The 15,259-nt window shown below is 31.5% G+C and overlaps 2 protein-coding genes across 5 annotated transcripts in view; one reads left to right on the forward strand and one right to left on the reverse strand.

Moving 5' to 3' along the window:
• Nucleotides 1-13,393, forward strand: part of LOC105222411 (MOB kinase activator-like 2) — a 115,861-nt gene extending 102,468 nt beyond the window's left edge. For 3 of the 4 annotated variants that reach the window (XM_049457144.1, XM_049457141.1, XM_049457142.1), the window contains 3 exons: nucleotides 7,795-7,955; nucleotides 11,194-11,290; nucleotides 11,367-13,393. In XM_049457144.1, coding sequence (XP_049313101.1) covers nucleotides 7,795-7,955; nucleotides 11,194-11,290; nucleotides 11,367-12,492 — 1,384 coding nt within the window. In that variant the 3' untranslated portion in view covers nucleotides 12,493-13,393. Of the gene's footprint in view, nucleotides 1-4,717; nucleotides 5,640-7,794; nucleotides 7,956-11,193; nucleotides 11,291-11,366 lie in introns of those variants that run through there. The other variant, XM_049457143.1, reaches the window with a different exon arrangement.
• LOC105225920 (mitochondrial import inner membrane translocase subunit TIM14) overlaps nucleotides 1-15,259 on the reverse strand; it is a 211,740-nt gene that overhangs the window by 117,796 nt on the left and 78,685 nt on the right. The gene's annotated exons all lie outside the window — the stretch shown is intronic.

Genomic DNA, 15,259 nt, shown 5'->3' on the forward strand with positions numbered 1-15,259 from the left:
TTTTAACTCCAGAGGCCGCAACAGCTCCCCAAACCATTACGCTGCCGCCACCGAGCTTCACAATTGATACTACGTTCTTCGGTTCAAGCGTGGCGTTAGTTTTCCATCAAATTTTAGCACTTTCATCACTACCAAAAAGAGTGAATTTAGAATCATCTGTAAATGAAACTTTTTTCCAAAAATCCATTTCCTTTTCTTTGTGTTTTTTGGCGAACTTTAAACGAATTTTCCGATTTTTTCAGAAATAAAAGGTTTCTTCCGTGGTGTTCTACTGTGGAATCCGTTATCGTTTAGAGTTTTTTTTTATTGTTTTTGGTTGGATACTCATTTGTGATGTACTTACTATGCGTTCGGCTATATTTGGAGCATTTACTTTTGGATTTTGGTCTACTTTGTTGGGAATCAGGCTGACGTCTCTACGAGATTGTTTTTTTGGGGGTCCACTGCGCGGTTTATTTTCGTTGGAACCATTATTTTTAAAGTTTTTTAGAATTGTCTGTACTGTTGCTCGACTCAAGTTTAAAATTTTAGAAATTTCACCATATGATTTTTTTTCTTTTCTTTCTTTTATCACCAAATTTCTTACATCAATTGATATTTCATTTCACGGAGGCATTATAGCTATTGAAGTGTTTAAACCACAACTAAATTCAATAAATATCAAACAATAAACATATTGAAATAAAAGAAAAAGGCTAACGTTACCTTACTGTTAATATAACAATGTACAAAGTATGAGATTTGAACTGTATGTAGACTTTTGTCAAAGCAATTTTTGAGTTTTTCTTCCATAAATTTGTTGTTTTATGTTAAATAATGGATTTTTTTTAGTTAATTGCTATTATAATAAATATTAGAATAAAACTGTATAAATACATTTTTCTAAAAACTTCTTGTACTCTCACATCGAAGAAAACAGGGGGTGTATGTAGACTTTTGTCCGCCACTGTATGTAAATGCTTATTTAGTAATTTTTTTGGTTAGCTTTTAGGTAGGTTTTGGGTATATTTTAGTTAGGTTATGGTTAATGATATTAATTATTGTATTTGTGCGCCATATATTATGCAAATGCTTATTTAATGATTTTTTTGGTTAGCTTTTAGGTAGGTTTTGGGTATGTATTGGTTAGGTTTAGGTTAATGATATTAGTTATTGTATTTGTGCTCCATATAAAATACGCTATATTTTTTTTTAGTTAGCTTATAGGTAGGTTTTAGGTATGTACTTTTTAGTTAGTTTTTAGTTAACGATATTCCTTATAAAAGTTAGCTCTTAGTTTTAGTTTAATTATTTTCTCTTGTCCACAAAAGTCTACTTTCTTACTAAATTTAATTGCATTTTTTCTTTATCAGCTAATTACCTTAATTATTCGACATTTTCGTTGAACATATGTTATTTGTTGTTTTTGCGTCCGGTGTACTTAGGCCATAATTGATTGTATGCAAGTGTCAGGCGATTTATATCGTGCGTTTATCTCCAAAAACCCGAAATAAACAAATAGAAAAAAATTTTAATTGAAAAAATAGAATAAGAGTAGCAGAAGCAAGAGCAGGTAATGGCAATTGTTATGCTGAGTGATAAACAAGCAGTAGAAATTATAGTAAGAAAGTAATAATAATGATAGCGCGAAAACAATGCCTACATGACGATTGCTTTTGCTTTTTAACTTGACTTTGCTTGAGAGAGCATAAAACAAAAACAACCAAAAAAACTAAGAAAAAGGTTCGGTGCTGCTAATATACCCTTCACAGGTGATTTTATTATATTTTATATAATTTTCTTGATTTTGATCAGTCAGTTTGTATGGCAGCTATATGCTATAGTAGTCTGATCTGAACGATACGCTCGGAGATTGTGGCGTTGTCTTGGATAATAATCTATGTCAAATTTCATGTAGATATCTCGTCAAATAAAAAAGTTTTCCATACAGGTATTTGATTTTGATCGTTCTGTTTGTATGGCAGCTATAAGATATAGTGCTCCGATTTGAACAATTTCTTCAAATATTATAGAGTTATTTTGGATAAAAATATCTGCCAAATTTCATATAGATATCTCGTCAAATAAGCAAGCTTTCCATACAAGAACTTGATTTCGATCGGTCAGTTTGTATGGCAGCTATATGCTATATTCGGTCGATATCGACAATTTTCACAAATAAGAAGCGTCTTGGGGAGAAACGAATGTGTGCTAAATTTCAGATCTATAACTCATAAAATATTGACATAAACTGTAAGACTAGTTCGTGTATATACAGACGAATCTGGCTAAACTGATCCTAACTCAACACGCTGATCATTTATATGCATGTATTTTGCTTCATGGGTTACCCTTTCATTTCCTTTCGGGTATTACAAAAATCGTGGTAAACTTACTATACACTGTTGAGGGTATATAAATTACATATAGATTTATGTATTTGTGTGTTTAAGTGAGTTTAAATGACTCTATAAGCGCGCTTCGCTTCTCTTTTGGACTTTTTTCGCTTAATTGTAGCACTTCTGACGTTTAAATGTTCACATATACATACATATGTACATTTATATGTGAGTATACGTGTATGTATGTATGTATGTATGTACTAATGTTTATGTTGTATTTAATAACACATCCATCTATTAGCATACATACATACATGTGTGTCCACATTCGGAAGTATAAAAAATGTTTTTGTAATTCTTCGAAGCTGACTGTGACTGACCCTGCTGGAACGCAGTGAAACCACAAAGCAAGCGAGTGTGTAAGTGGCTGTCAGTTGCAAAAAGATTACACATACGCCGTGTAGCACCTACATATACGCTACATATAGGCTACATGACTTGCAACAAACTTCAAGCTTTGGACGTGTGTATGTATGAATGTGTGTGTCAGAGTGTATGTAATTGCTCTGTGCTCTTAGACAGCGGTATCTGCCATGCCCACAAACACCTTCGACCCTTACCGCGCCTTGCCATACACTATTGAAAACTGCCCTCAGTTACCTATTCTGCATAGCTATGTTTATTACTGTGTGCCTGTGTTTGTCTGCGAACTGCTACTCAATCTACAACCAATCTGCCTTCGACAGCGACGCTGACTGCGACGTAGGGTTGTAGCGCGCTCTTTGATTGCTCGCCGTTTGACACTCAGTGTGCATATGTCTCAATACACAAACGGACTGTCAACCAACCTGTGCGGAGTTAGTGTGAAACAAGCGGCCCCTAAGGAAACAATAACGGCCCTCGGCCCGTGTCGCTCGTCACTCAATGCTTTGGTAACGACAACACGCGGCGGAGCTTTTTTTATGACTGTGCTTGAGATAAGAAACTGTGTTTTTGTTTAATTATTGTTTTTTTTTGCGCTTTGTTTTACAATACCACTTTGCTGCTTGAATCATATGCGCGGCGGTTTAGTTCACGGCGTCAATGCAAAGAGACACGATTAAGTAAATTCGCGTTGGCACTTAAACGAAATACGAAAAAAGTACAAAGTAACAAATAAATAACGAAAATCAGTAATACAACAATTTAATCTGCATTCATTTAGATTTAGATATGTACAGCGCTTAGCGTAAACTGGCAAAGCAGGTGTGCTCAAGCAAAGAATTCAGAATTCTAGAAATGGTGTGCTGATATTGCAAAAGTTATATGTTTTATTGAAAGAAAATTTATTGCGTCACAGCTGGACTGTAAAAACACAACAAATACCAAAGATTGCCAACAATTTGTGAAATTGTGAAAACAAAAAATATTAAAAAAAAAATTTTTATTGACTTAAAGCGTCACAAATGCCAAAAATATGCGGAAATTCACTTGATGTGTAAAACCCAACAGTATTAAACACAAAAAAAAAAATTTTAAATAAAAAAAAAATATTTTTAAAAATTATTTAAAAAAAAGTGATCAAAAATAATTAAAAATTATAATCAAAAATAAGCAAAAGTAATTTTTTTATAATTAAAAAATATGTAACAAAATAATTAAAAAAAATTAAAAATAATTTTATAAAATAATCAACAAAAGCCGCAATACAAGCTAAAATAATAAAAAGTAATTAAAAATAATTAAAAAAAACTAAAAATAATTAAAAGAAAATAAACATAATTAAAAAAGTAATTAAAAATAATCAAAACTAATAAAAAATAATAAAAAAGTAATAATAAATAATTAAAAAAACAAAGAAGTAATTAAAAAAATTAAAATAATTTTAATAAGTATTCAACATAAGCGCTAATAAAAGCTTGCAAATTACATGAGATTAAAAAAATTAAAAAATAATTTAAAAAATTAAATGTAATTTAAAAAATTAAAAGTAATTTAAAAAATAAAGCATAATTAAAAAAGTAATTATAAATAATTTTAAATAAATTATCAGCAAAAGTTATGAATATTTAAAAAAAAATAATAAGAGATATTTAAAAAACGAAAAAAGTAATTAAAAATAATAATTAAAAAAAAAAAATTAAAAATAATAAAATAAATTATCAACAAAAACGTTAATACAAGCTTTCAAATTAATAATAAAAGAAAATAATAAAAAAAAATATTTAAAAAAAAATTAAAAAGTAATACAATGAATAAAAATAGTTTAAAGTATTAAGAATAATTAAAAAATTAAAAATAATTAAAAAAATTAAAAATAATTAAAAAATTAATAAAAAATTGCATTGTTGAAAAAAATTAAAAATAATTAAAAAAATTAATAAAAAATTGCATTGTTGAAAAAAATTAAAAATAATTTTAAAAATTAAAAATAGTTTAAAAAATTAAAAATAATTTAAAAAATTAAAAAAAAAAAAATTAAAAATACTTTTAAAAAATTAACGAAAGCGCTCACACAAGCTTAAAAATCAATTGAGAAGAAAAATACAACAAAAAAGTGCCAAATCAAACCAAAGCAACAAACACATACACCAAATTCCCGATGAGCTACGCCTCGGCTGACAGTAAAACCACCGATGAAATCGACATACCGCGCAACAACGCCGCTGATACTGCAACAAGCCGCAGCACATACACAAATTTTGCCAACAACTCAGCGGCAACACATTCAACGCCAACAACAACAGCAGCGGCAGCATATACAACATCAACGCCATCATCAACAACACATTCAGCGTCAACGCTATCATCAACAACTACAACAACAGACGCAAACACACAACACACATACGCCGTGTCTGCGTCCGCCGACCACTGCGCCACGACTTCTGCAACGGTAACATTCAATCCCGACGTCACCACATTCACCGCGCGTTGGACGCACGATTCGAGCAGCGAAAGCAGCAGCGCCAAGTCCTCATTTTCCAACTCAACGTACTCATCAGCACACTCGGCGGCCTCAGCGGACATTTCAGCTGAGCCAGAAACGGAAACAGCACCGCCAACAGTCACAACAACAACAACAAACGACGCATTTACTGAACGTTCAGTTTTTGCTGCCAAGGCGTCGCCGCCAACCGCACGCCCACCGCCACGCAAGCGTGTTGCGACGAATAAGAGTCCCGCCCACGGTCCCGGTTCGTTTGTGGTTAAATGTCTGTTGAAAACGGTGCGTTTTATGTGGCAGGTTACGGAGATACCGACGAAAATCGGTGAGACACTCGGCAGCATCTACAGATATGCGCAGGACTCGGTCGAGACGATACTCTGCGTAGCCGGGTGAGTGCCGCGGGGGTTCACACGGTCATTGGGTGCTCGAAATAGCCATTTATGTATCATATATTTATGATTATCGATATAATGCTTATCTCTAGGCTTGTTTTTTTGCAGTTTTATGAATTTAGTGGCAGTTGTAAATATAAACGTTTCTTCCAGCCGCGTTTGCGTAGCTATTTTCATAATCTTTTTGTTTCTCGCCACAATATGCTGTTTTTATGGCTTTTTTGTGTACTTTGATAAAATATGAACACAACCGTTACCATTTGAATATCATACGATGCTAATAATGACAAAGCATTCTAACGAAATTACCAGCGTTCGAGCGCTTAGCAAGTTCATTGAGTTTCGGCTACAAAATGGTTATATATTGGTTACAAAATGGTTATATATTGGTTATATCTAACCCCGGAAGCTGAAAATTTATGCTACATATACTATATATGATGTAGCAATAAAAACTGAATTTCGATTATTTTGATGATAAGCTGTTTTGCATTTTAGGTGACGTTATATACTTCCGAAACATTTTGTTTACTTATTTACTGTTCTAAGTATTAATTTTTGTCAAAAGCCAACATTATTAGCTACTTATGCCACGGTTGACAAAACAGTCATTTCACTCAACTAAATATTTACTCAAATAGACCGCTGAGCGCGCTTCCTACTGGTTACACATATAAAAACACTTGTTATGGATTTGCGAAATGGCATGACTTATCAGCCTTCAAACACTCATAATTGATAAGATGAGTTATTTGTTTACCCATGTATGTGTGTGGAGCGTGTAAATGGGTGTCTATATGGGGGTCCGACTGATAAATGATTTTCATTAAACGAAATACCCTTCACAAATAAAAAAATTTAATACAAATCAATAAAAAGGCTGATTTGATCGTTAAGTTTGTATGGCAGCTATATGCTATGGTGATCCGATCTGAACAATTTTTGTACAGATTGTAGCGCTGCTTTGGTAAATAATTCATGCAAAATTTCGTAAGGATCTCTCTACAAATAAAAAAGTTTTCCAAACAAAAATTTTATTTGAAACGTTCAATTTGTATGACAGCTGTATGATATAGTCGACCGATCTGAACAATTTCTTTAGAGTTTAAACAGTTACCTTGGATAATAGTGCTTATAAATTTTCATGATGATATCTCGTTAAATAAAAAAGTTTTCGATATAAGAATCGGATTTCGATCGCTCAGTTTGTATGGCAGCTATATGCTATAGTGGTCCGATATCGGCGGCTACGATAAATGAGCAGCTTCTTAAGAAGAAAAAAACGTGTGCAAAATTTCAGAACGATAACGCAAAAACTACCGAACTACTTCGCGTATATTATAAACCCTGCTCGGGGCATCAAAAATATTCCAAAAACATTATGGCGAGGCAACACCTGCCTTTATAGGCGTGGCACCTTTCTATTAATGCACCAAAGCCGACGTAACGATCATTAAAATAATTTCGCAAAAACTATGTAAATATAACACTTGTCGCCTGTTTGACGCTGGAAAGCTAACAGGTGTGTCAGCTTTACGTGGCTCCATGAAATGCGCTGCGCTTTCGCCCATTCGCTGCCACTCAATAATTAATAATACATTCTTAGTAAATCAATAAAATTGCGCAATGTATTCATATTTTAATATTTTATCAGAACAAAATCGCGTTTTTGTTTTTTTTTATTATTTTTTTTTTAATATTTGTAGCTGCTAATAAAAGTGGCGAAAAGATTTATGGCCATTGACCAGCTTCTGTTTTACACAGTGAAATGCTTTGTCCTCCAGCGGTTACTTATCAATTTTAATCCATATGCATACACTTACAAATTGCTATATATTATGGGTACTTATATACATACTTATGTACATATGTATATACTCGTATGTATCCTATATGTGCACACGTGTTGCAAAGTTACACAAAGGTGTTGGCGCAGTAATTAACACCTGTTACTTTGATATTCGCACCTTTCTGATTTTTGCCTGTATTATTGAATGTATTTATATATTTATATATGTATGTATATGTACATATGTATGTGTACTGGTATTTTATGTAATTGATTATCTTATTTTTGGTTAATTTTTTTATTACTCGCTTATCGATTTGCTTACTAATCACATGTTTTTTTTTCCTGTTTGTCTTATTACAGAAAAGCGCGTCGTAAAGAGCGCGATGGCGATCAAAATTCAACAGATACCAAATTATATTTGGAGGAGAGCGTTCTAGAACGTAAGCTACCTGAAGCCGATCTCAAAGCCTTAGTGGATCTTCCAGCTGGCTTGGACTATAATGAATGGCTGGCGTCACACAGTAAGTTGTCATGACAGAACGACAAAATCAAAAACTAAAATAAGCAAAAAATTTAATAAAAAAATTAAATAATTAAAAAAAATTAATAAATAAAAATTAAAAAATTAATAAAATTAAAAAAAGATAAATCAAAATTAAAATTAAAAAAAAAAAAATAAAATAAAAATTAAACAAATTAAAATTAAATAAATATAAAAATTAATAAAAAAAACTATAAATGAAAATTAATAAAACAAAATAAACATAAAAATATTAAACATTTAAAAAAAATATAATGCTTGAATAAAAATTAAAACAATTGAATGAATACAAATTAAGAAAAAAAAATAAAGAAAAAATTTAATAAAAAAAAAATTAAATAAATAAAAATTAAAAAGAAAATTAAATAGTTAAAAAAAAATTAAATGAGTACAAAGTAAATAAAATATTCAATAAATAAAAAAACATTAGCAAAATTTAATAATAAAAAATTACATAAATGAAAATTATTAAAAAAAAAATAAATAAATAAATATTAAAAAAATTATTTGATTAAATTTGATTTAAAAAATGAAATGAATAAAAATTAGGGAAAAAATTAAATAAATAAAAATTAAAAAGAAATATATATGTAACATTAAAAAAAATTAAGAAAAAAAATTAAATAAATAAATAAAAAAATTAATACAAAACTGCTTAAATGGAAATTAATAAAAAAAATTAAATAAAAAAATGAATAAAAAACGGCTTAAATGAAAATTATTAAAAAATATACATAAACAAAATTAAATAAAAAAAATGAATAAAAAACGGCTTAAATGAAAATTATTAAAAAATATACATAAACAAATAAATATTACAAAAATTAATTGAATAAAAATTAAAAAAATTAAATGAATAAAAATTAAGAAAAATTTAAATAAATAAAAATAAAAAAATTTAGTAATTAAAAATTAAAAAAAAATAAATAAATATAAATTTAAAAAAATTAAATAAATAAAAAATTTAATTAAAAAAACTACTAAAATCTATAAAAAACTACATAAATGAAAATTAATAAAAATAAATAAATAAATATTAAAAAATTAATAAGTTAAAAAATTAAATGCATAAAAATTAAGAAAAATTTAAATATATAAAAATTAAATTAAGAAAAATATGAAATACATGAAAGTTAAAAAATAAAAAATAAAATAAAATAACGAAGCCAATTAAAGTAGCTAAAAAAATTTATAACAATACAATCTAATTATTTTTTATAAAAAAGATTTAAACTTAACTAAGCAATCTAAAAATAAATTTGTAGAAAGCGGAGACCGCAAAGATTAGGTGATTTATTGTTGAACTTTATCAGTGAATTTTTTTTTGTTTGCTTTTGAAACACGACGAATCAAGATTAGCCAAATGGCGTGCAACTGATACTATAAATAGCGTGATATGGTTCAAATATCGTAAATAACAAGAGAAAAGGTTAACATCGGTTGCAACGAAACTATAGTACCCTACACAAACACAAAAGATTCCATACAAGGCTTGGTTTTTGATGATCGTGCAGTTTGTATGGCAGCTATATGCTATAGTAGTTCGATCAGAACAATTTCTTCAGAGGTTAGACTGTTGCTTTAAAGAATACGTCAAGCCAAATTTCGTGAAGATACCTTCCAAAATAGATCTGAGCAATTTCTTCTGAAATTATATCGTTGTCTTCCACAGTAATCCACTTATAGCTAATGGTCGGTGGTTATGTGGAAAAAGTGGACCTTACGGCCTTTTGCATTAGAATCGCTAAATTGAGTCCTAAACTTTTTTGCTTTCAATATTGTATTAAATGACCAACATGTCACTTCCTTGTCAATTATTTTAAGAGAACATATGATCAATTTTTAATCACTTTATTTATATATCTAATTTCATACTTTGTTATGGCTGGCTCTTGGCTTTCTTATGGCTGCCTTTGTAAGCGTTTATTCAACACTTGTTTACCCAGAAAATTTAAAAATAAAAAAAAATTAAATACGCAAAAATCAACAAAAAATTATAAGCTCTCCGCGAATTATATCATTGCTGTAAACAGTTGGTAATGTGGCCTGACTTTTTGGTTACATCACCCCATATAAAGAATCACATTGTTTATATTTTTAACCATCACTCATTATCGACTCTTACAATCTCATACAAACGCACACACATTCATACATACACATATGCATATGAACAGTATGCGTGCTGCTGATGATGGCCCATTATTAAATATTATCATAAGCTCTTAGAGGAAATGTGTTTTTAACTGAAAAATAAGCAACAAGTGTTTAACTTACGCGTATGATGTCATTAGCGTGTCTAGATCTTCGATAGTTAGTTCGAAAGCTATTAATACATAGTGCTTACATATATTTATACCTTGAATTGGGTCTATTAAGTTGGTCACGAAGTTTGTAACACCCACAAAAAAATGTCCGAAACGCTATAAAATATATTATATATACATACTTAAGTATGTAGAAAAGAAAAGTATGACGGACTGACTCTCCTGAGCCATATCTGTTGATCTGGCTGTATATAGGCGAACTAGTTTCTGTATTTTTGAGATATCGCCCTGAAATATTGCACTCGCCATTTTCATGCCAAGAGGAATTGACAATATTGGAGCACTATAGCATATAGCTGTCATACAAACTGGCCGATCAAAATCCAGTTCTTGTATGAAATTCTCTCTCATTTGGCAAGATATCTTCACAAAATTTAGCATGGATTATTCTCAAAATTAAAGGTACATTCTCCGAAGAAATCGTTAAAATCGGAGAACTATAGCATATAGCTGCCATACAAACTGATCGACAAAAATCAGGTCCTTGTATGGAGAACTGTTTTATTTGAAGAGATAACTTCTCGAAATTTGCCACGGTTTATTCCCCAAAGCAACGGTACCATCTCCGAAAAAACTGTTCAAATCGGAGCACTATAGCGTATAGCTGCCATACAAATTGATCGGTGAAAATCAGGTTCTTGTATGGAGAACTTTTTATTTGAGAATATATCTTCTCGAAAATTAACATAGTTTATTCCCCAAAGCAACGGTACCATCTCCGAAGAAACTGTTCAAATCGGAGAGCTATAGCATATAGCTGTCATACAAACTGATCGCTGAAAATCAGGTCCTTATATGAAAAACTTTTTTGTTTGACAAGATATGCACATAATTACTACAACAAACAGTTCGTTTTAACAAAAACATATTGTCACTTCTTTATCTTTGCAGCACTGGCTCTATTTGAGCACGTAAACCTGGTTTATGGAACTATTAGTGAATTTTGTACGCCCTCTGGTTGTGCCGACATGACCGGACCCGGCAACAGGTATGCGACAATAAATTTCTACAACTTTCATTTTCGACATTAATGTTTTCGTTTTTCTCCCTCTCCCCCCGCGCAGAACGTACTTATGGTTCGATGAGAAAGGCAAGAAGACGCGCGTCGCCGCACCACAATACATCGACTATGTGATGACCTTCACGCAGAAGACAGTCAGCGACGAGTCGATATTCCCAACCAAATATGCCAACGAATTTCCGAGTTCGTTCGAATCGATTGCCCGCAAAATACTACGCTTGCAATTTCATGTGATAGCTCATCTCTATGCGGCGCATTTCCGAGAAATCGCGCTACTGGGATTGCACACCCACTTAAATTTGACCTTTGCGCACCTGACCGCACTGCATCGCCGCTTCACGCTGATCGACGAGAAGGAGACGGACGTGCTGCGCGATCTGGAGGTGGCGCTGCGCCTCACCGACGACGGCCAAAGCTCGCTCGCCTCGTCCACAATTACGGCCACAACGGATGGTGGCAGCAGTAGCTGCGGCGGTGGCGGCAGCGGCGGAGGCGCAAGCAGTGGCACTACAACAGACAGTGGTATCGCGAATAGCGGCAGTAGCTACAGCAGTGGCGGCGGCGCGGCAGCACACGCTCACCACTCACAGCAGCAGCAGCAACATGCGGGAGTAGATGATGTCAATTTATTGCAACAGCAACAGTCAGCGGGCACAACGCTCATCGATGGCGACGCGGCAGCGCCGCCCATTTGCACGCAGCCCGAGTCGCAAACGAAGCAGCCGAACAATGCGCACGCGTCGACCGCAGCGGCGGTCTTTGGCGGCGGTGGTGGCCTTATTGGCGGCATCTTGGGCGATCTGAGTAGCGGTGAGTTCGGCGAGACGGCGACACGCTATTGCACCTCGGCCCTGCCGCAACACCAACAACAAGCGCAGAACGCTGAGGTGGCGGTGAATTGCAACAATGGCGGCGCGGGCGCGGGCGCTTTGCACTTGAATTTCAACAATAATCACCATCATCATCATCACCATCACCATCATCAGCACGCGCATGCGCACCAGCCGGCGGCGCATCATCATTTCACACAACAACAACAACAACACCAACAGCACAGCGGCCTCATACAGTGCAATGCGAGCAACGCGCCGAACGCGAACACCGTCACGAACGCCTCGGCCACGACAGCAACGAATGCCAGCGCCGCAGCAACAACAACAACAGCATAGTTGGCAACACCGTACGCAACTCTAAGAAGTATACACTTAGTTTCGAAAGCTTGTATTGATGATACCGATGTTGATGTTGATGCTTTAGTTGGACGCGTTGCAAGTGTTGATTTGTATGTTGTTAGATATCCTAGTGCAGCGACAGCTGCTGTTGTTGCTGCTGTCGAAACTGTCGAATGTGCTAACGCAAGTGCTATTGTTAATGCCGCCGTCGCTGCCAACGCCAACACCAACACCACCGCCACCAACGCCGTTGTTGCCGCCGCACCCATTGCCACTGCTGTTGCCCCTAGCGTAGGAAGCGATCTTGTTGTTGGTCGCAAGTATGATGATGTTGACGTTGTAGTAGTAGACGGTGTTGAAGTTGAAATTGAAGACAAAGCTAAATACAAAAACAAAAACAAAGATGATAATGATAACGATGTTAAAAGTGTTGCCGTTGCGGCCGCAAAGGATGTATGACGCTTATTGCTTTATATTTACAATATATAGAGTAGTGTTAACTAAAAAGTAAGATTACAAAAACAAAAAAAAAACAAATATGAATAATTTAAAGAAAAAGAGTAAAGCTGAGAATATGAAAATATAATTATATAACAAAACAACAAAAAATACAAAATAGCAGAGAAATATATTGATTGATTGTAATTGTGTCTGTATCTGGTGTTACACCAACAAACAAAATACAAATAAAACTTAATTTAGCAAACAGTTAAATAAACACCTAAATGCAACTCACAAACATATTAGCAAACAAAACGAAAAGTAAACCCAAGTAATTCTAGTTTATGTTATTAAATAAAGTGCTGAGTAATAAGCTAGCATTATGCACTGTGCAAGCGAAAATAAAGTTTAAAGATGAATAAATAAAATTAACTAATTGACAAAAATACAATGCAAACATATTGAATAAACATTAAAGTATGCAAAACTTTCATCAGCCAGTCACTCACACACACACCCAGCACATTTTAACTAGCCACAAGGACACACGCCGCAAGTTTACGAAAAATCACAAATTTCATTTTGTTGTTAAATGTCATGATTTGCAAGGTGGGTGGCCTTTTTTTCTTATTAAAAATTTTCAAAATCTGAAAATGGACGTAGTGAAGTTTGGAATGAAGTTTGTAGTTTTTTAGAATGTTTTTTCAATTCGTAGTTTCATATTTTGTTAAAACACTTCTTGTTTCTTATTTTTATATTTTTATAATTTATAAACTAGAGACCCTAAAGTTCTTCTTACTTTATTTTTTTTTTATTTACGCAATTTTCAACATCCATTCGGAGTTTCATATAGTTTCATACAGTTATAAGTTATAACGAACCGACAACATAGCGTTGAGAATTGTTATTACGTAAACTGAATTTTCTATGAGAGCCAACAACAATTGTTTATGCAAGTGAAAAATTTATGATTTTTGACAAGTTGCGAGTCCCCTTACCTAAAAAACTGCGCGGTTTGGAATTAATTTTACATTTTTTGCATAATTTTCTAACTTGTTTCATATATTTTGGTTATTTTTATTTTTTTTTTATATTTGTTTATAAATTTAAAATTTTTTTATTTAAAAAACTTCATTTTTTTAGTTTTTTTATTTTTTTAACTTTTTTATTCTATTTATTTTTTTGGTATTTAATGTATAATTTTTTATATATTGTTTTATACATTTTTTTTAATTTAAATATAAATTTTTTTTTATTTAAAAACTTAATTTTATTAGATTTTTATTTTTTTTTACCTTTGTTATTTAATTTTTTTAGTATTTCATATATATGTATATATGTATATATGTATATCTTTTTTAATTTTTTTTATATATTTTGTTTATTTTTTTATATTTATTTTTTAATTTTTTTATATTTTTTTAATTCTTTTCTATTTTTTTAAATTTTTATATTTATTTTTAATTTTTTTTTTTAATTTATTTTTAAATATTTTTTTAATTTAAAAATTTAATTTTTTTTAGGCTTTTACATTTTTTAACTATGTTATTCAATTTTTTTAAATTTTTTATATATATTTTTTTATAATATAGATTTTTTTATTTTTTATAGCCTTTTTTTATATATTTTTTTTATTGTTTTTTAAGTTTTTATTTTTAATTTTTACAAACTATAAGTTTCCTTCTAACTTCTTGCTACATGAAAAACGTTTCAGCCGTAATTTATAAAATATTCAAAAAAAAATTGTTGTGGCAAGCAGTAAGTGATGAAAATACACAATCCCAAACCATATAATTTTTTTATTTCAAATCAAAATTTTTTATCGAAAATTAGTTGTTTGGCTGTTTTGTTCTTTTTTATTTTGTTTTAATTTTTTTAGTTTTATTTTTTATTATTATAATTATTTTATTTTTATTTTATTTATTTTTACAATATTTATTATTTTTAATTATTTTTTTTTTATATATTTTTTATATTTTTTTGTAATGTAACCGCAAATTTTCACACATTTTCATCATTATAGTTTTAATTTACAATTTTACTTCCACTCAACCTACCTCTGTCTGCAAAATTTAGTAGGTAGTGCTCTCCAGAAAAAAAGCAATGCAAAAAACTGATCTGAACTGAACATATATGTATGTATTTGAAATTAATTTTGTATTCTGCTAAGACCAAGTTCAAGGGACCAATCAAAGCAAATTAAAATATGTTAGTTTTGTATGTATTCTCTACAAGTTTCTCAAGTTTAGCTTGACAGTTTTAAGCTTGATTTATTGCTTCTTTCGGTCTGTAGTAAAAGGAGCCGGCATGTGCTAACGGGATA

Source organism: Bactrocera dorsalis, chromosome 5 (genome assembly GCF_023373825.1).
Source record: "Bactrocera dorsalis isolate Fly_Bdor chromosome 5, ASM2337382v1, whole genome shotgun sequence".
In the NCBI taxonomy this organism is placed as follows: Eukaryota; Metazoa; Arthropoda; class Insecta; order Diptera; family Tephritidae; genus Bactrocera; species Bactrocera dorsalis.